The 21,913-nt window shown below is 30.7% G+C and overlaps 1 protein-coding gene and 1 long non-coding RNA gene across 2 annotated transcripts; both read right to left on the bottom strand.

Moving 5' to 3' along the window:
* Positions 1–3,368: 3,368 nt before the first annotated feature.
* LOC145133070 (uncharacterized) lies at positions 3,369–12,677 on the bottom strand. Its single transcript, XR_013718380.1, has 5 exons — positions 12,416–12,677; positions 10,532–10,658; positions 3,836–4,361; positions 3,688–3,758; positions 3,369–3,610 (listed from the first exon to the last, which is right to left on the bottom strand). It is a non-coding gene; the product is annotated as an uncharacterized LOC145133070 (long non-coding RNA).
* Positions 12,678–18,170: 5,493 nt separating this feature from the next.
* Positions 18,171–20,238, bottom strand: LOC145134167 (uncharacterized). Its single transcript, XM_079069056.1, has 2 exons — positions 19,181–20,238; positions 18,171–18,766 (listed from the first exon to the last, which is right to left on the bottom strand). The coding sequence occupies exons 1-2, from the start codon at positions 19,958–19,960 to the stop codon at positions 18,551–18,553; spliced, it is 996 nt and encodes a 331-aa protein (XP_078925182.1). The 5' UTR covers positions 19,961–20,238; the 3' UTR covers positions 18,171–18,550.
* Between the last annotated feature and the right edge of the window lie 1,675 nt (positions 20,239–21,913).

Raw genomic sequence — 21,913 nt, 5'->3', positions numbered from 1 at the left:
GAGGCTCCGATCGGATCTTTCCCATTCATATGTCTATATCTATCTCCTTCTCTTGTTTTCACCCTTCTCGTTTTATGAAACCCTAACCCGCCACCCTTCTCATTTCAAGATCTGTAAGAACGAGTCTAGATGCTTTACCTCTTTTCCAATCAACTTCGTACATACACCCATCAGTCCACAAATACTTCCTAGATCCGTGAGGTACGTTATTGGAAAAGCTCTGGATGTATAGATCCCCGTTCTAGAGGTGTTTCTCTGTAGTCGCCAAACTAATGGTTTGGGCTCCATTTCTTCGTCGGATTTCTTCTTTGTTGCAAAAGTATTGTCATTATCTTCATCGGAAGACGGACAGGATGATGCCAATGGTTCCAACATGATTTTGAAATAGGTATCTCTTGAATCCCTTTACTTTAAAGAAAATTTCAAGACAAGAACCCTGCTAGAAGCATTCCGCTGTGAATCTCTCAATTTGTTGGGTTGGATTTCCCTCTAATCGAAAAAATGGAATATTGGGGTAGGGAGGAACAGTGGTGATAGAGATTAAAGAGACGAAAATCTCCGAAACTGAAACGTAAAGAAGATATATATATATATATATATATATATATATATATATATATATATATATATATATATATATAATTGCTGGTAATAAAATAAAAATGGAAAAATAAATAATACGAGGAAAAATTGTCTTTAGAAAAAAGTTCAAACCAAATTGGACCAAAGTCGCAACAAAATGAAAAGATTGGATCTCTGGTGCTAGTCCAAACTTTTTGGACTAAAGTAGCAATTTTCAGCTAACCACAGGGACCATTTGTGCAGTTTTGTCTTTAGAGAAAGTATATTATTGCAAAAAAGTCGATTTAGTTCTTCTATTTTTTATTATTAAATTAAATACTAAAAATCGGTAATCGTATTCAATTAACCCTTTTACTCGATCAACGGGTCATCAAACTTTCAAAAATTACACATTTAGCCCAGATTTTAAATTTTATAACAAATTTGGTCCAAAATTTACACTTTTTGCCTAGATTTTAAATTTTATTACAAATTTGATCAAAAAATTATCCTTTTGGCCTAGTTTTCAGAATTTTGTTATGAATTCATCATAACATTAGTTTTTCTTTTACAACTTTTTTTCTCAAAAAAAATTTTGAATATGTTTTTTCTTTAAAAAATCATATTTATACAAAAAAACACATTTTCACATAAAAAAATTTATATTTTCTATATAAAAACTTTTTTTAAAAAACATTTTTTGTATACGAAATACCTACTTTTAAAGAAGTATTAATTAAGTATATAAATATATACAAATTCGTTTTTATAAAAAATATACATACAAACACATATTTTACAAAAAAAGAATCTATACAGACACTCATTTTGATATAATATTTTGGGTTTAAAACAAAAATATAACGTTGTGTGGGTTGAAAAAAAATTGTTTGACAATAAAAAAAAATTTATAATTTGAAGACGCATAACTTTTATTAGTGATCTAAATTCCTTTTGAATTTTGAATATGAGTTATTATTTTATGTTCTTTATTCTTATATAACTATTATTTATAGTATACATTTAATGGATAATTTACTTCTCAAATGATGATTTTAATAAAAACATGTTTGTATATATTTTATTTTATAAAAACATGTTTTTATATATTTTTTTATAAAAACTTGTTTGAATATATTTTTTTAAAATACATGTTTATATACATTTTGTATATAAACGTGTTTGAATACAAATGCGTTTATTATAAAATAGGAGTTTATAAAAAAATATAAATATGTTTTTACAAAAGAAATATATATATAAACGTTTATTTGGGTGCATATGAATACGTAGTATGTTTTTACAAAATGTATTTATAATCAAATAGATGTTTGTACATATTTTTTCTTGTAAAATACGTGTTTGTGTATATTTTTTTTATAAAAATGGATTTTGGTATATTTATGTACTTAATAAATACATATGTTTATAAATAGGTAATTCGTATATAGAAAAGTTTTTTAAAAAAAGTTTTTATATAGAAAATATAAGAATTTTTATGTGAAAAGATGTTGTTTTTTGTATAAATATGATTTAATAAAGACAAAATATATTTGATTTTTTTTTTGAGAAAAAATATTGTAAAAAAACTAAAGTTATGATGAATTCATAACAAAATTCTGAAATTTGGGCCAAAAGGGTAAATTTTGGACCAAATTTGTAATAAAATTTAAAATGTAAGCCAAAAGTATAAATTTTGGACCAAATTTGTGAAAAATATGAAACCTAGGCCAAGAGTATAATTTTTAAAAGTTGGATAGAGTTAATTTGAATACGATTACCGGTCTTTGGGACTTTATTGAATAATATATATATATATATATATATATATATATATATATATATATATATAATAACTAAGTCGATTATGAGACCAATATATAAAGAATTTTTTGCAGTTTTCCCTTTAATTAAAGCTCATACTTTATTTATTTATGGGTTCTTGTAATATTATTAGGATAGATTTAACTACTTAAACATATATTAAATCTAGTTAGACATTGCATTAAATCTACGTATAATCTGTTATGATATTTAGGACATGTTTAATAAAATTAGCGGGTGGCTGTTAACATATAACGGATAACGGATAGTGGTAGTTATTGCTTTGATTTGTTATATAAGTGTTCGGCAAATATAGCTTGAATCTTTTAAAACATGTAAAATTACATAAAATAGCATCTTGTAAAATATAAAATAGAAACATAATAATGAAAAATTGATTATTCTCTTCAAAACTAGGAAATGTTTGATAACTATGTACTACTACAAAATCAAAAGTCGTACGTCAACATTAAAAATATAGTAATAAAATCATCGACCTCGAGCATATCTCATATTAAAGTAGCAATATCCTTCATAAAAATCCTCATTCTTAATGTCACTACCACGGATAACACAAAGTTTGTCAATTAATACGTAATTAGGATGTTATGCAACGAAATTAAAAAGCATATCTTCCTTAGAGTTACGGCGAATGAAGTTATTCAAAGCAAATACATCCATAATAATGTCAATTTGAGTTTGCACACTAAATTTAGGTATTCCATTGAGTATCTTATATCTATTCTTCAAGATTTTGAATGATCTTTCAATACAACTTCTCAATGATAAATGAGAACGATTAAAAACTTCTTGCATATTAGTTGGTGGCTCACTTTCAAACTGAGATTAATGGTATCTTGTCTTGGAATATGGAACCATATATCCATTACTATATAGATAACATTTATCAACCAAATAATATTTACCTGTTAATTTGGTGAAAAATAGAAAATTGTAACATCATTTATATAATTATAGGAAAATAATAAAGATAATTATGCTAATTTACCATCATGTGGTTTGGGAAAGTTCATTGATGGTGTGTTAACCGCATGAAAGAACACACGTGTCATGTGTAGATCCCTCTCATCCAAAGAGATGTAAAGGTAAAAGACTTATCAAAATTACAAGTTGTCATTACATTTAATGTAGGTACCCCTTTTCTACAAATAGTTGAGTTTCACGGATGCATGCCATTATGTGTGTACCCTCATCTGATGCAATCCTAAATGCAATTTCAAAATTATTAATAATATTATAGTATTGTATTAAAAGTTGAAAGAAATATCTAAAATTTAATACCTTAAAATACGACATGTATCTTTTATCATTCTTGCTTTGTGAACGTATAAATTAAAATACGACATGCAATCCTAAATGCAATTTCAAAATTAGTAATAATATTATAGTATTGTATTAAAAGTTGAAAGAAATATCTAAAATTTAATACCTTAAAATACGACATGTATCTTTTATCATTCTTGCTTTGTGAACGTATAAATTGAAAGGTTGGATCTTTCGGTCATATAATGTCACGTGCTAGACCTTTGAATCTTTTGTCTCTAGAACTTTATTAAATGTTCAACTTATCGTATCTCCCGACCGTTGAAATCTCTCCCCAACATCTCTATTCGACACACCTAACGCAATAGTGTATTAAAAATCTCAAACTTTTCAACAACCGACATTTTATCACTTGAATCCAATTCGTACTTTAATTCAGGTTTTTCGGCTAGTTTTAAAAACAAAGTTAGGGCATTTGAAATGCATTAACACATCGAATAGTGTGACCATTTATAATTCTTTCATCCAAGACACTCCTGTTTGAGTTGACGTCATACAAGATTTTGTGTACATATATTTGAAAAAGTATGTAGAAGCTATAACACTCGCACAACATGAATCCAATAACAGTTTTAAACAATAAGGTTCCATCTTCTTCTGCTTCCTTTCAAAATCCATTCAAGCATATGCACCTATTCAAGATGATAATTATAAGCACAAAATATGCAAAGATTATATAACATCTCTAAATTAATCATAACACAAGGCATCATAAATTCAATATGTAGCCTTAAATTTTGAAAACGGACAACATTCAAATGAACAAACGACTTAAATGAAAAAATCATACCAACAATGAATCATCTATAAGATTAAAAAAATAGTTGTTGATGTTATTCTTATAATTCAGTCATGTCAGCCTACCCGCATCATCTGAGAGTGCTAAAAACAACTCACTTTTTATCAGATCTTCAAACAAATACATAGCAAAGCACCACAACTCACTCCCTTTTGTCATTATCTCATCATCAACCATTCGATTAATCAAACTTACAGTTGCACTTATACTAAAATCGTGACATTGATTAATAGTTGATGTATCTTACTCTAATAATTCAATAGTATGTTTTGTATGTTTTTGAGTGACATTTTGTTGAGTCATAAAGCCCTTAAACATTATAACTCTGGTTGACTCTCTATTTTTACGTTTCATCGGTACATGTTAAGTTTGGAACTTTCTTTGGAACTCTTTGCAACTTGAGTATATCCCCATGTTTGGTGACATGACATCGTAGGCTCAATTCATGAAATTTAAATAGAAAGCAGTATTTTAATCATCTAAGTTATCAAAGTGTGAAGAGTGTTGAAGGTTTTGAGACAAGAAAAAAATATCATCACTAATTTACACACGATCATCGGTTGCTACATCATCACCCGGAGTTAGATTTTCATAATCAATAATAACATGAGGCATAACATAGACAATATTAGGGTTCATGGATGGTGACACATAGTCTGCACCACTCGCAACCACATCCCTAAATATTTGATCTCATGCTTTTTGTAGCTCTAAATAGTGTTGTTTTTTCGAATTCTCTTACATTCGGGTTTTCCTATATAGTATAATATTTTTCTGTTAGTTTTTAGAATAACAAGAAAGTAGCATTAGTTAAAAAAATATATATTGAAATTTATTACCTTAATTTTTTTGTCCCCCCATTCATCTGGACAATTTAGGTGTTGTTTGTTTTTTTTTTTAAAAACCTCTTCAAACCACTTTCTGATGCGCGGCGTAGCACACGCGCAACACTTTCCCTCTCGCAGCAGTTTGTTTTTTGGAAGACTACAGACTGCAAAACCTTTGTGCGTGTGCTGCGTGGCGCAGCACTTGACTTGCCTCTTCAAACCTCTTCAGCTTTCATTTTTTTGAAGTGTTTTTTCTAGAATTTTGGCATAACTTATTTTTTTTAACTTTTATTTTTTAAAAAAAAAACTTAGATTTTTTTAAACTTTTATTTACGGATTTGATACAATTTCTTATTATAGTTTCCACAATTTTTTTTAACTTGAGTTTTAAAAAAAGAAACTTTGATTTTTTTTACCGTTTTTGTTAATAATATTTTCAGTTTCAGTTTCATCTTTTTTAACGTGTGTAATTTTTTACGAACTTTGTAGACATCGTTTGCAATTCTTTCTTAATTTTTTTTTAAATTAGTTTTTTCTAGAATAAAGCTGTTAGCTTCTTTTATATTTTTGTAAGTTTTTTTTTTAATTTTTATATTTTTGTTTTTTTACATGTTTTTTTTAGTATTTTTCAATGTTTTAAGACTAGAATTATTAAAATTTCGGTGTTCAAAACTATTTTCAGTTTATAAAATTAATTTATTTAAATTTCAGTTTACTGCATATATTAAAAAACAAACATGCTTCTTATTATGGGCTGCAGCCGTTTGTTCCACATCTTCTGCTACAGAGGATTGCATAGGTGGTCCGCAGTCTTCATGAATTTTCGTTTTGAAAAACAAACAGCACCTTAGTTGTCATGTACTCTCATTCCAACCTAGACTCGTCTTCCCAACTTTTAAAGACTTTCAATGATCGTAGTCTTTTCGCATTCCATCATACTTGTTCTTTTAACGTTTTGTAGTTATTTAACTTGATATTAACATCTTTTTAAAAAATTAGTTGAAGGTCTTGCCATTTAATTGGAGAGGTACGACTATGCTTCATAATATATTTTTTTAGGGTATCACATAAAATCATAACAAACTTACGTGGCCAATCACACTTTGTTTCCATTATCATTATTCAAGGCCATAGTACAGGTTTGAATCCAAATAACAAATTATTAGAAATTATAAATACATATGAGCCAATATAATAAACAGCTTGAAGGTTGTAAAGGAATAGGAAGTTATATAAAGAATTGGAGGCAATAGTACAAGAATAATAAAAAAAGAACAGAATGTTTGGCAAAAAAATATATGTAGGCAAACATCTAACAATCGTAGATCATTACTAAGAGTTTCTAACTAATAATCTATTATCTATGTTGCAGCGGAACTGTTAACCACAAACAAATTTTGAGAGTTAGCTTGCCTAGCATTGAAGCGATTTTCAGAAAATCAGAAGTAAATCTGATAGAGGTCTATTAGAAAGCTATTTTTTAATGACTTGTAGATATGAGATGCAAGTGATACAGGTAGGATGTAGCTTGCATGTCTATTGGAGAACTATTTTGAACAATTCTAAAGCATAGTGCGATTTTTAGGGCGTGTTTGGCACGCATGATTTCAGAATTCAAGTTACAACTAAGAATGAGATGTTACTTATATATAATTTACTTGTATGCTCATTTGGAAACCTTACATGAGCGTTTAACTTTAGGTTAAACCAAAAGCTTCAAAATCAAACGCTAGGTAGATCAACGATAAACCAAAAGCTCCAAATAGATTTACAAAATTACCCTTGAAAAAAATCACGTACGCAGAACATTCACATCTTCTTCTCCCCACGCATACCTAGAAAACCTCGGGATCGACTCCACAAATAAGAACAACCCACGAAATATTCCTCCACCTGGCATGTTAATTTTTGTTCCTAACTGTTTTTTCAAGTTTTGACTATTATGCCCCTTCTACCCCTGTTGTTGTTATTTGTCTGGAGTATTTGATACTCACACAAAACTGGTGGATTTTATGATAGGGTTAAGGGATAAATTATTAATTACATTGTGAGGCATTGATCTGCATACAATGTTTTTGTATAAATACTTAAGTATATTGTAATAGCTTTTGGATGTCCCTTTTGAAAATATAGGCTACTTAAAAACAGATAGCAAGATAGAGGAATAGAGGAATAGAAATGTATTGTAGCCTTGTAGGATAGCACATACTAATAGTAGTATGTTGATTTTAGCAACGAGATACATGAACAATCTTAGGCAATTCAGTAATTGATTTACTGTTAAAAAGTATTAAAAAAACAAATATAAAATGGTAGAGAAGAGATCACGAACACAAAACATCTTAATTACTACAATACCATTGAGTTTAAAAGAGTTGAAAACAGCTCAACGTGACACGTAGCTGCCAACATTCTCAACACTTCAAAAGAAAACGCCTATGTAGGGATATCAAATGGATATTGTTGCTCAAACAAGAAAGAAAGAGTATAGAGAGAGAAAGGTAGAGGTATCTGAAGTATATATTCGATGTAGGAGGAAGGAAGGAGAGACAGAAGGCTTTAGTAACATCCAAAACCATGAGCCTTTTTTCATGCATTGTCGTTTCCATATTTTCTAATTGTCTTGAAATCTTTAAAAAAGTTAGAAGAAAGCCATACCTTGTACTTCTTTTCATTTGTCCCTCACCCATGTGGTCTACATTGCATCCACTTGATTATGAAAAAAGGTGACAACACATATTTGATATCTCTTCTACTTTTAGCATATATGTCAAAATGCTCTTTATCTTTTATTGTATCATTTTATCCTAAAACAAAGATAAAAAATATATATTTTTTCATTTATTTACCATACCACTTTATTATCTCCTGAATAATTGGTAGAAACATGGTCCTCCTGAACCTTTTTCATCTCCTTTGTACTTACTACACAACATGGATAATAGATTATTATGAAGAAACTTACTCGTAACAATGATCTACAATTGTTACATGTTCGTTTATTATATTCTTTTTGTTATCCTTGTATGATTGCCTCCAATTCTTATATAGCTTCCCATTCATATACAACCTCCAATTCATTATGTTGGCTTATATGTGTTTATAATTTTTTTTAATAATCAGTTATTTGAATTCAAACTCACTATGGCCTTGAATAATGACAATGGAGAAAAAAGTGTGACCGACCAAATAAGTCTGTTATGATTTAATGATTTAGTACGATATCTTAAAAAAATATAATATGAAGAATGGCCGTATCTCTCGAATTGAATGGCAAGACCTTCAACCAATTTTTTAAAAAGATGTTAATAACAACTTAAATAACTACAAAGCATTAAAGAACAAGTATGATGGAATGCGAAAAGACTCCTTTGGAAGTCGTTAAAAATTAGTGAGACATGTCTATGTTGGAATGAGAGTACACGACAACTAAATTGTTCAGATGATTGGTGGGACAAAAAAAAGGTAATAAATTTAAATATTATTTAGTAATAGCTAAATTCTCAATATTTTGAAAACTCAGAGATAAATAATATATTATATAGGGAAACCCGAATGTCAAAGAAATTCGAAAAAAACAACCTTCTTTAGAGCTACAAGAAGCATGAGATCAAATATTTGGGGATTCAGTTACGAGTGGTGCAGACTCTGTGGCACCATCCATTGATCCAAGCACTCTCAATGCTATGTCTCATGTTATTATTGATGATGAAAATCCAATGAAGGGTAATGATGTAGCAACCGATGATCATGTCCAAACTAGCGATGACACTTTTTTCACCTCTCAAAATTAACCTTCAACACTCTTCTCACTTGGATAACTAAGAAGAAGAAACTATTGATTCTATTCAAATTTAATGAGTTGGGCTACTGGTGTCTTGTCACTGAACAATACTAAGGGATCTACTCAACTTCAAAAGAGTTCCAAAGAAAGTTCCAAACTTAAACCTATACAAATGAAACGTAAAAATAGTCATCCGGATCTATAATGTTTAAGGGATATGTGACTCAACAAAATGTCACTCAGAAACATACTCCTGAACTATTAGAGTCATATGCATCTATTGTCAATAAAATTTTCATGATTTAAGTATAAGTGCAGCTGTAGGTTTGATTAATCGAATTGTTGATGATGGGATACCAACAAAAGGAGCGAGTTGTGGTGCTTTGCAATGAGTTTGTTTGAAGATCCAGTAAAAAGAGAATTGTTTTTAACTCTCCCAAACAATGCGAGTAGCCTGACATGGTTGAATTAATAAGAATAACATCAGCAACTAAATTTCATTTTTTTAACGTCATCGATGATTCATTATTGATCGGATTTTTTTAACAGTGGGTCATTTCATTTAGATATTGTTCTATTTCAAATCTTAATGCTACATATGATCCCTTGTGTTATGATTAGTTCAGATATTATATATGATTTCTGCATATTTTATGCTTATAATAATGATCTTAAATAGGTGCATGTGTTTGAATGGATATTGAAAGAAAGAAGAGAAAGAAACTTTATTGTTTAAAATTGTTATTGGACTCAAGCTCTACGAGCGTTCTAGCTTGTGCATACTTTTTCAAATACATGTATAAGGAACCTTGTATGACATCAACTCAAAGAGGAGTGTCCTGGATGAATGAAATTTTGAATGGTCATCCTATTCGATGTGTTAATGCATTTATAATGCACCCAAATGTGTTCCTACAACTAGCTAAAGAACTTGAATTAAAGTATGGATTAGAGTCAAGTGATAAAATGCCAGTTGTTGAAAAGTTAGGGATTTTTTATACATTCTTGTGTTAGGTGTGTTCAATAGAGATGTTGGGGGAGAGATTTCAACGATTGAGGGATATGATTAGTAGAGCATTTCATGAAGTTTTAGAGGCAATAACTTCGAGACAACAAAAGATTCAAAGGTCTGGCATGTGACATTATACAACCGAAAGATCCAACCTTTCAATTTATACCTTCACAAATCAAGAATGATAAAAGATACTTGTCGTTATTTTAAGATATTATATTTTAGATATTTTTTTTAATTTTTTAAAACATTAATACAATATTATTACTAATTTTGAAATTGCATTTAGGATTGTATCGGATGTATTGATGGTACACACATAGTGGCATGCATCCCTAAAACTCAACAATTGCGTTATATTGGTAGAAAAGCGTACTTACATTTAATGTAATGGCAACTTGTGATTTTGATATGTATTTTACTTTTGCATCTGTTGGATGTGAGGGATCTGCACATGACATGCGTTTGTTCCTATCAACACGTCATCAATGAACGTCTCCAAACCACCTGAAGGTAAATTATCATAATTATCTTTGTCATTTTCCTATTATTATATAAATGATGTTATAGTTTCTTATTTTTCACCATTGTAACATGTAGATATTATTTGGTTGATAAAGGTTATCCAATGGATATATGGTTTCATATTCCAAAACAGGATACCATAAATCTCAATTTGAAAATGAGTCTCCAACTAATATGCAAGAAGATCTCAATCATTATCATTCATCATTGCAAAGTTGTATTGAAATATCATTACGAATCTTGAAGAGTAGATGGAAGATACTCAATGGAATGCTTAAATTTAATGCGTAAACTCATGTTGACATTATTATGGCCACATTTGCTTTATATAACTACATTCGGCCTAACTCTAAGGAAGATATGTTTTTTTAATTTTCTTGCGTAACATCCCGATTGCATACCAATTGACGAATTTGGTGATGCCTGTGGTAGTGTCACGAGTAATGAAGACTTTTACGAAGGATCTAATAATATGAAGCGCATCCGTAATTATATTGCTACTTTAATATGAATACTCGACGTCATTGATTTTATTACTAGATTTTTTATGTTTCCGTATGAATTTTGATTTTTGTAATAGTACATATCGAACATTTCCTATAACAAATAAAAGCAACCGCTCCCCCAAACCCATTACAATCACCCTCTATTGTGTATGCAATGTATATATATATATATATATATATATATATATATATATATATATATATATATATATATATATATATATATATCCACAAACTTGTACTATCCTATTTTAGAAAATCCTAGTTTCTTTTCTTCGAGTTTTAGTTTCTGAGTTCTAGTTTCTAGATTCTTTCCCCGAGTCTTCTTGGGTGATCATGGATCTTCCAAAGCCCGTGTCCTAGTATCCTTAAAACAACATATTGTATCCTTAAAACAACATTGGTAATTATACAAAAAAAAAATGGACTTACTTTTCAATCTCATTTGACAAATACAATCCAGAAAAAGTTCAAGGTTTCTTCAACACAGCTCCTATACCAATCTTTCCGCTACCAAGCTCTAATCCTGTTCATTATCGGTCCATTTCTAGACGCCCTTTTGACCAATCAACATGTTTTCACTTTCAAATTGTCTTTTCTACTTAATGTTTATAAGCCAGTTTCTTATCACACAAACTGGAATCGTTAATTCTAAAGTTTACTAATTCGAACGCATGTATAACCATTTTTTTCGTTTATGCAGATTCAATATTTGGTTTCTCATTTGGGTAGAGATGTGAAATCACTAGGTTCATATAGCTATGATACAGTAGGAAAACCCCATGATCTGTATGATAAGCTAAAGATCACTATGGATAACTTATTCTTTGCAGAGGCAACAAGTTCTGAATACCTAGGGTCTGTACATGGTGCTTATTCAACCGGATTAATGTCTACGCATCAATGCTTCACAAGATAATATGTATTGAAAATGAAATACTACATAGATATTTTATGGATTTCGAACTGAAAAATGCATTAAATGAAAATAAAAAAAAAAAAAAAAAAAAAAAAAACCCCACAACACGAGCATCAAAACTCCAGTTGAAATAACATCAGGGGTAGAAGGGGTATAATGGTCAAAATTTGAAAAACAGTAAGGAACAAGCATTAACAGGGTATTGCACAATTGGTTAATTTCTATTTAATCTTATGATTACGTGGTTATTAAGTATCGTGTATATATGTGGAATCAAACAAAGAAAAAGGAAAAACAAGAGAGATGAAACTCACAATGAAATCAAGATGGGTCAATAGCGACACACAAAGTGCGATAGATGCAGCCGACGAGATTAGATGCATCGATCCAAGAATAGCGCCAACAGGTGGAGGAAGTCGATGATTTATCCGGAGGTTTTGAAGGTATGTGTAGGTGAGAAGAAGCGTACGTGATTGTATTTAAAGGGTAATTTTATAATTTTTGTTGGAGCTTTCGGTTAAACATTGATCAAGGTAGGGTTTGATTTTGAAGCTTTTAGACTATTGCCATTACCAACCAAACCCAACTTTTCAATAAAAAAAACTAATTTCTCTCACTTCCATATATACAACCCAATTCAATTTAATTTTTTACATTCATTATCAATCCAACCCAAACTCATTTTTCCTTAAAAAATATAATTTATTTTACAAAAGCTACTAGAAATATTAAAATTAAATATTTTATTTTGAAGCAAATAAATTATTTATTTTAAGCATGAAATTTTAAAATAAAAAAAAAAGTTTAGAATCGAAGAGTTAAGATAAGATATGAACTATATCAATATTATACTCTATTTATAGAGAAAAAAATCATGAATTTTAGTATTTTTTTTAATTTTTTTTATTAAGATAATGTTGGATTTTTAAAGATAATAACTCTTCTCTAAAAATCTAAAAAATATATATACAACTATCCTTTCATTGTTAAACACATACAAGAAAAGGTTTGGTGAACTTTTGTGAACGTGGGTCCTCCATGTGGCCTAGGCCGCATATATTAATTTAATTTTCTTTTTTTTAATTAAAATGTGTGATCCGCTCGTCCATGTGCACCGATTGGGATAGTCTTAGTTTAACCTAAAAGCTAAATGCTCATGTTGTCAAATGCACGAAGTTTTTTTTTCTTTCTGAGCATTTTTTAAAAATTAAACGCTACAAGCTGTCAAGTTCACGTCGCATGATGAACACGTCCTTGATACAGCAGAATATGTTTATTTAGGTTTACATATTATCTCTGCTATAACATCTAATATGACAGATTTACCCAATTGGAATGTCATTTTAATAATGCAATAAGAATCCTAAAAATATTAGTAAGATACTAAATATAATTAAAAAATAAATGATCTAAAAAGCAAATTATATATTATTACCTTAACCCTAACCGACAAAATAAAAAATAGAGTTTATAATATTTAAGTAAAATTGTAACATAAATTTTTAGTAAATGTTGTTTTAAAAGGCACAATAATATTTTATTTTTTGATAAAGTTTTATGTTATAAAATGATGTAAAATTAAAATTAAAATAAGGGATAATGTCATAAAAGCCCTTAAGTTTTCAACAAATGTTTGGTTTTACCCTTTGACGACATTTATGTTCATTAATGCCTGAAGTTTATGTAAATTTTTACGTTTTCACCCTTTTAACAGGTTAACCGGTTGTGTAACCGGTAACCTACACACGTGTCCAGCCACATAAGCAGTGTTGGTCTGACGAAATACCACATGGACGCTGAGGTGGCGTGGGTTCCTTATTCATCATCATCATCATCATCATCATCATCATCATCATCACCACCACCACCACCACCACCATCATCATCACCACCACCACCACCACCGCCGCCGCCGCCGCCGCCGCCACATCATCATCATCACCACCACCACCATCATCATCATCATCATCATCATAATATTTAATACGTTTTTAAATGTATAAAAAATTTTAAACATATAATTTTAAATATGATCTTAAATGTATAAAAATATATTTAAACATATAAATACATTTTTTAAATATATTTATTTTTATTTAATATTTATATACATTTGATATTGAAAGTCTATGTATTTCTTTAAAAACGTATTTATATATTAAAAATATATTTATTTGTATTTAGTAGGATAAATATATTTTTATTTCATATATTGTATAAACTACTGATAATGATATGTGTTTATATATAATTATATGTATTTGTACATTCTTAAATGTATATATAAATTTTTTATACATATATTTATATGTAAACAATATGTATTTATATATAGAATATATTTTTTATTTCAAATGTATATATACATTTTTATACATATATAGAATCATTTTATTACATACTTTTATAACTATAAAGACGTTTTAAAATATACGTTTATAATGTTGTTTTATACGTATAAAAAACGTATTTATGCATATAAAAAAATTATTTATGAAAATCATATTTATGTATATTAAAAATAAAAATTAAGTTTCTAAAGGTATAACGAAAATTTGAAGATATAAATATAACATTTTTAAATATATAAATATGTTTTGAAAAATATTTATACATTCACAAAATTTAGTTATATAATAAAAATAACAAGAATATTAATAATGCAAATAATAATAATAATAATAATAATAATAATAATAATAATAATAATAATAATAATAATAATAATAATAATAATAATCAAAGTGATAATAATTTCATTATCAGTATGATGTAATATATAAAAGAGAGCAGGATATTTAAAGCAAAATTCGTTGTAACCTAGTGGAAAAGCGCTTGCCTTCCTTCCAGGAGGTCGGGTGTTCGAACCCTTTGCCTCCATGCTTCATGTTTTCTTTTTAAATAAGCGAATACAGCGTCTAGTCAGCCAAAAAAGCCCATTAAGCGCTGACGTAGCGCACCACCGATTCATACAACCGGTTAGAAAACCGGGTAACCCTGAAAGGGCGAAAATGCAAAATTTTATGTAAATTTCAGGCATTAGTGAACCTAAAAGTTGTCAAAGGGTAAAACCCAAGGGTTTTTATGACAATATCTCTTAAAACCAAACATTTCTTGAAAACCCTAGGTTTTTATGACAATATCCCTTAAAATAAAAATACAAAAGTAACTATATATAGTTTTTAAGAAAATTGTAAAATTAGTTTTTATAATTTGTAAAATAAAAATACAAAAGTAACTATATATTTATAGTTTTCGAGAAAACTATAGAAATGGTTACTGTGATTTGTATTTTTTTTTTTCTAAAGTCCAAAATAGTTTCGATTTGCAAAAAGTCATTAGTTATCTGTCTCGCAGTAGATTTGGTCTCTAAACTTAACAAGACTAATTAGAAGTCGTTGAGTTGTTGACAAGTTACTAGTTTACCCTTCATTTTATATTTTCTATCAATTTTTTTATTCTTATTATTTTTGTTATTATTAAATAGAAAAAATCATTAACAAAACCAAACCACCCTTTACACTTCTCTTCTCGTTTAACATCATCGCATGCCTCCTCCCTAGCCTTATTGTAGGCACCTACAACATACAACAGAATCAAACATCTAAACACCCACATGATATCTAGATTTTTACAAAATCAAATTCAAGAGAATGAGGTTCAAGAACAACCCGTTATGAATGTTCTCGAAAACCAAGGATCAAAAAACCCTCATGAAGAGGTCCGAATTCACCATGAATAACATGGAAAGAGTGATTAAATCGAAAGATTTTGAAATTTATTCAATGAAAAAGTAACGGCCAGAAGATGATTCAACAAATACATAGAAACGAAGCTAAATTTCAGTGTGTGCTTTCCTAGATCAAGTTACAAATGTTTTCTCTAAATCGAGTTATAGATGTTTTGCTTTCCAATTGTATGTTATTAGTGAGATTTTCAAGGGTTTTAAGGACGATGAAGAAGAAGACCGTGTTCAAGAATATGGAATCATTTTCAATGACTCAATTACTAAAAGAGAACCCTAGATCCGTGTTCAGAAAGTTCACATGTTTTAAGTACATGTGCATAGTGCAGCTGAAAACGACATTCTTTTGAAAGTTCACACAACAGTTTCCCAAAAACGACGTTCTTTAGTGTGTTTATAGAGATAGTGTCACCGGCTTGTCGATTCTACGGTGTTAAGCGCACGACGTTTGATAAGGAAGTGTGTCTGTGTTTCAGGTGAGAAAATGTTTTGGTGTTGTAGGTGGTTGACGATAAGGTTTATGGTGAGGCAGACAATGATGTGAAACGGGAAGAAGTTTTATCTTAATATTAACTATTTGAAAAACGATTAGTGTTGTATTAATCATATTAATCTATTTCATTATGACATTAGTGGTATTTACGAGCATTGTTATTATATTAATCATATTTAATTTTTTAAAATTCAACAGAATTAGCAATTTAGGATCCCTAATTAATCCTTTTACCCTAGTTCATCAACTAGCTAACGTCAAACGTTTTTTTATAACCTTGGTTTGAATTAACCTCATGTGTTGAATTTTGCATCTCGACAACAAGCCGAGAAAAGAATGATCTCTGATAACATTGTTTCTCAATCGTTTTTATGGATTTAAAATAGAAGGAAATATAAAATGAATCGAATTGATTGACTTTATAACCTTAAGGTAACAATTTCTTCTCTGTATTTTGTTACAAAACATTAGACGATAAATGCCTGAGCAACCTCCGGTGCAAAATTTGGAAACCACATGGACAAACCATACCAAAAAATTAAAACTTGGACTAAAAATACAGATTAGAGCAAACCACAAGGACCAAAACTAAGGTTGTCAAGATCGGGATCCTACCTAGGATCGTTTTTGGGTTCGCAAGATCGGGATCGGGATCCTAAGATCCCACAAAATAAAATATAATTTTAATTTTTAATTTTTAATCATGAAAAATATTTCAAACATTCAATTTTTCGTTCAAAAGTTATAAAAACTTCAAAATATTAGTCATAAGTCACACTACAAAATGATAAATGGTAAATTGGTAAAAAACAAGGTTGTAAAAAACGTTCGACGTTAACTAGTCGGTGGACTGGGGTCAATGGATTAATCAGCTAGGCGGAGATTAATCGGGGGATTAATCGGGTACCATTAATTGTTAATTTGTTGAATTTTAAAAAATTAAATATGACTAATATCATATCAAAGTTCGTAAATACCACTAATATGATAACAAAATAGGTTAATATGATTAATACAACACTAATCATGTCTCAAATAGTTTCAAATTAGATAAAACTTTTTCAAAATGTTAAAATTTCATCGTTTTATAATGTTTCAGTCATTATGTATGCAGAAATTAATCGTTAGGCGCCCTCTAATCGGTCGGGTAGCGCCTAGGGATTAATCGGGACGTAGTCGGGATTTTTACAACAGTGGTAAAAAGTAAAAGACATAAAAGGGTAAAAAAATTCATTTGCAAAAAAAAAATAAAAAAAAAATCAAGAGAAGGTAGGATCGGATCGGATCTCGATCCTACCTACGATCTTATGATCCTATCCCAAATACAATCCTTTTACGATCCGGATTGATTTTCATACCTAAGATCATACTACGACCAAAATCGCAATTTTGACAAACATAACCAAAACTGTTTTTTGTATAGGATTTTCCGTTTATGATTTTTGGTACCACTGCCATGACTAAACCGGCATTCTTTTAGGATCAATTTGTATGCGTTGCAATTTAATTTGTTTTGCACGGACAATGGCCATTGGGAGAAATTTCCTCAAAAAATAATCGAAATTTAGTTTTCAAATAAATAATTAAAGTAACTTATACATAAAACATCATTCTTTTGAGTTTTATCCATCTTATAGAAAACTGAACCCGTCCAAAATTTTGGTTTTCATATAACTAATTTCAAAACAGCATGATGTTTTTATAAATAGATGACTGTTTTGGCATTTGACTACAAAAGTAACATCAACAACCAAAATAGTAAACATGATAAAATTACTAAACCACCCTAAGTCTCTACATGTTTGATAGATGTAAAATTGCAAGAAGACAATCAACTCAACAGATGATCAGTAAAAACCCAACAGAATTCGGTACATGTTAATAAGCAAAACTTCAAAAACCAAAAACAATAATCAACATTATTTGGGCCCTCCCACATAAATGAATATGTTAAAACCAATAAATTAAGGATAATGTACACTAGAGAACCGAGCCAAGCCTCAATTTACCTTTCTGCCCTTGGATAATTAGATCTCTCTTTGCAAGTGGTTTTAGTCACAATCTTAAGGGGCCATTTTTAGGATACAACAAATGGGAAATTAAATGTCAAATGTCAATATACTTTTTTAGATTGGCCCCGTCTAAGATATTAGACCAGCCTATGATGTAATCAGATTGGACTACTATGGACCAAACCTGTGTCCAATCTGATTACATCAATCTGTTGTCTATATTTCCATTATTTAAGTCTAGGAAAAACGATTTTCCGGATTCATAAATTGACCAACAAATGGCGGCAGCGGGAGCATGGAAAAGCATCCTAGGCATCCATCCCCTAAAAAGTCCAATATACCCATCTTTTCTAACAATTGTTCCCAAAACGCCCCCAATCGACTCATTTACATATCTATCGCATCCACAGACACCCTGCAAAGATCATCGGTAACATATTGTTAAAATAGGAAAGGGATGAGATTTCGAGGGATATTTGCTAATGAAGATAATAAGGGTATTCGCGTCTTTTTATATAGACAAGACATAAATAGAAAGAGTTTGTCACACCTTTTTGGGTGGGACAATATGTGTCTCATTATCATTGGGTATTGTACTCTCAAAATGGAAGAAGAATGCTATACTTCAATATTTTCCTACTTTATAAAACCTAACCAATTTTAATGTACTCTCACAAGTTTTCTTAAAAGACATTATACTTTGAAATATCTAATTGCATACACTTTGAAAATCAATGCAAAGTTGCAAACCCTTTTGATATGATTATAAAACTGCAAACCTAGAATAAGTTGAATAACATCGTGAAAAAAAAAATGATTTTGAAATTACCTGACACTGCAATTGAGTCTTCACCACATCAAGTGGAGTAGTCAAAGCAGCAGCGGCAGCCCCTGCGGCGGCGCCGGCAGTGGCATGAATCACCAACCGTTCGTCACTGGCAATATCCGGCGAAATCCCCAACAGCCCACTCTTCGCCGCCTCATACGTGGCAAAGTGCACCGCCGTGAACGGTGCATTCATCAAAACCGTCGTCTTATACGATGCATAAAACGCCCTAAATCCTTCCTCTTTCAAAACCATCTTCACACAATCGAAAACCCCTTTATACGGACTCCCACTCCCCAACTGCAACCTCTGCTTCACCATATCCATCGGAGTAAACACCGCATCACTTGCAACCGTCGCAAAAACCCCTGCCGCGGCGTGACCCATCGGGTTGTTTGGGTGGTTTCTGGAAAAGGTTTCTTTACACAACTCGTAAACGGAGAAGTAGACAGCGTGTGCCGGACCGGCGCCGAGTCCCATAGCGCCGATTCCACGGTAAAACCCGGCAGCACCATCGGACTTGATAATCGAGCCGAAAGCTTGTCGGATCCCCACGGATTTGATGGGGCAAGAGCCTAATACTTGCATACGAGTTTTAATAGTGTCGATTGGAAACATGGACATGTGTTCGACCATGCCGGCGATGGAACCGGCGACCATGAACTGCCAGAAGTGCAGGCCATCGTGGGATGGCAAAACAGCAACCTGCCGGTGGTAATCTGGTGGTTGTGCGACGGCTAATAGGTCGGTATTTTTGAATTTGGCAGCTTCCGTCGTCGCCATTGAAAAGGGTTGATCTTACGTAGATAAGAACTCCCAAAATCTGAATAACTAGGGTTCTTAAGCGATTTTTCCTTAAAATTGAATTTGTCCATACAATGTCGATGGGTATAGATTTGGAGTTTCTACAGAGACGTAGGCGACTAGGGTTCCAAGAATCATGGGGTTTAATCGATCTTCTCGTAAGAAAGGTGGAATGGTATTTGAAGACGACAATGTTCCTTAAAGATTGGAAAGTGGAAAATGCATCATATTTCTAATATTGTGTAAATTTGACAATAATCTAGTAATTTAAAATTATGGAGTAACTTTGGCTATCTAATATTCAATTTTGTTCCGGAAAATTTTCTATTTATTGTTTCATTGTTATAGAACTTATGATTTCCATAAATTTCACGTTTGGTTCCTAGCTTTCTTTTACATTCGGATGGTCTCTAAGTTATCATTTATTGCGTTTTTCGTCCCTCACAGAAATTAAAAGACTATATTGTCCTTTGTCGATTTTCTTTTTCATTTTTTTATAATTTATGTATTATTTATTAATTAAAATAATTTACAAATAAATGGGTCCAACTACTCTACACAAACTTGTCTTCTCCTTTCCCATCCACTTCCAGTAACCTCCGTTCATCCACTATAGGTAACCTCATTCGCCTCCGACAACATGTCTAGGTAACCCTCATGTTAATCTCCAACAACCACCACAATTAACCTCTACTAACCACCAATAATCACGACATTAAATCAAAAGGAATTGAACCAAAATAAAAAATGAACTCCGCCGCCACTGCCATCAATTAACACCCTAAATCTACTTAGAATTAAGCCAAATCAACAAAAAAAAAAAAAGAATACTAGTGTTTACCATTGCCAATGTCTAATTAGAAAAAACACAAACCCTAAATTGGAATTTGCATCAGGGTTTGTCGTGTTGGGTTTATTTCGAACGGAAAAGAGACGAAGGTCGATGACATTAGTGGTGTTGACAAAATCAAATCCCCTACCGTAAATTGTTGCCCAAACCAACGTGCAATTGAGCGGAGCTTCGAATAGGCAACGTGATGAGGCGGAGTAGTACAACAGAGATCAAAGGAGATCGGAAACATTGGATGACGATAACTTTAGAGTTGCAATTTTTCGGCAGCTCCGACGGGGAAGTTGAGGTGGAGATCGATAGCTTTAGGTTTGAGTTTAGAGAAGAGGGAGAGATGGATCTTGAGCAGATCGTGGCTTTAAAAGGGAATGGGTGGATGGGGGAAGGGAAGGGGGTATGTGGGGCCCAATGTTTTAATAATATCTAAAGTAATTTTCTGAATAAAGTTGTACGAAAAGAAGTGCGCCAACACTTCAATACATATTAAAAAAACTATGAAAACTTATATGTGACCCGACTCATATGTAAGAACCTATAATTTTTGTATAAGTATATTAGATTGTTATTATGTGTTTAAGGGCATTTTGGTCCTAGTAACGATATTTGAATTGTAGAATGGTATTAAGTGTCTATATATATATATATATATATATATATATATATATATATATATATATATATATATATATATATATATATATATGTTTGTTTGATGTTTGAAGTAATGGTATAAGTTGTTGTGCTTGGAGAAAAGAATGGTAATCGATGTTGGATTAGTGTCTAAGTCCATAACTATTTTGGTATGTACTTGACCCGATTATGAGCATGGTCCTTTTGGGTTGCCTTCACCGTAGCAACTTGTAGGATGAATTATATATATAGAGAGAGAGGATTAATTATGATTTATTAATATATTATGAGAATAATATATTAAAGAAGAAATCATATTGTTTAATTAATATTAGTCAAGAATTAATTAAGAATTAATTTTGTGGCTAAAAGAGATTAATTAAATTAAGGGGACTGATATTGTAATTATAAGATAGTTACAAAGTTGGGCTTAGGATCCATTAGATGGCAAT

Source organism: Lactuca virosa, chromosome 8 (assembly GCF_052849685.1).
Source record: "Lactuca virosa cultivar CGN04683 chromosome 8, Lactuca_virosa_CGN04683_v6, whole genome shotgun sequence".
Taxonomy (NCBI): Eukaryota; Viridiplantae; Streptophyta; class Magnoliopsida; order Asterales; family Asteraceae; genus Lactuca; species Lactuca virosa.
This window is presented reverse-complemented; position numbering and strand designations above follow the sequence as displayed.

What these genes read in the sequence shown, in the direction of transcription:
- LOC145134167 (XM_079069056.1), bottom strand. Translation starts at nt 19,960, where the DNA reads ATGGCGACGACGGAAGCTGCCAAATTCAAAAATACCGACCTATTAGCC. An exon ending in AGACTCAATTGCAGTGTCAG is followed by an intron (nt 18,767 to 19,180) that starts GTAATTTCAAAA and finishes TGATCTTTGCAG; the next exon opens with GGTGTCTGTGGATGCGATAG.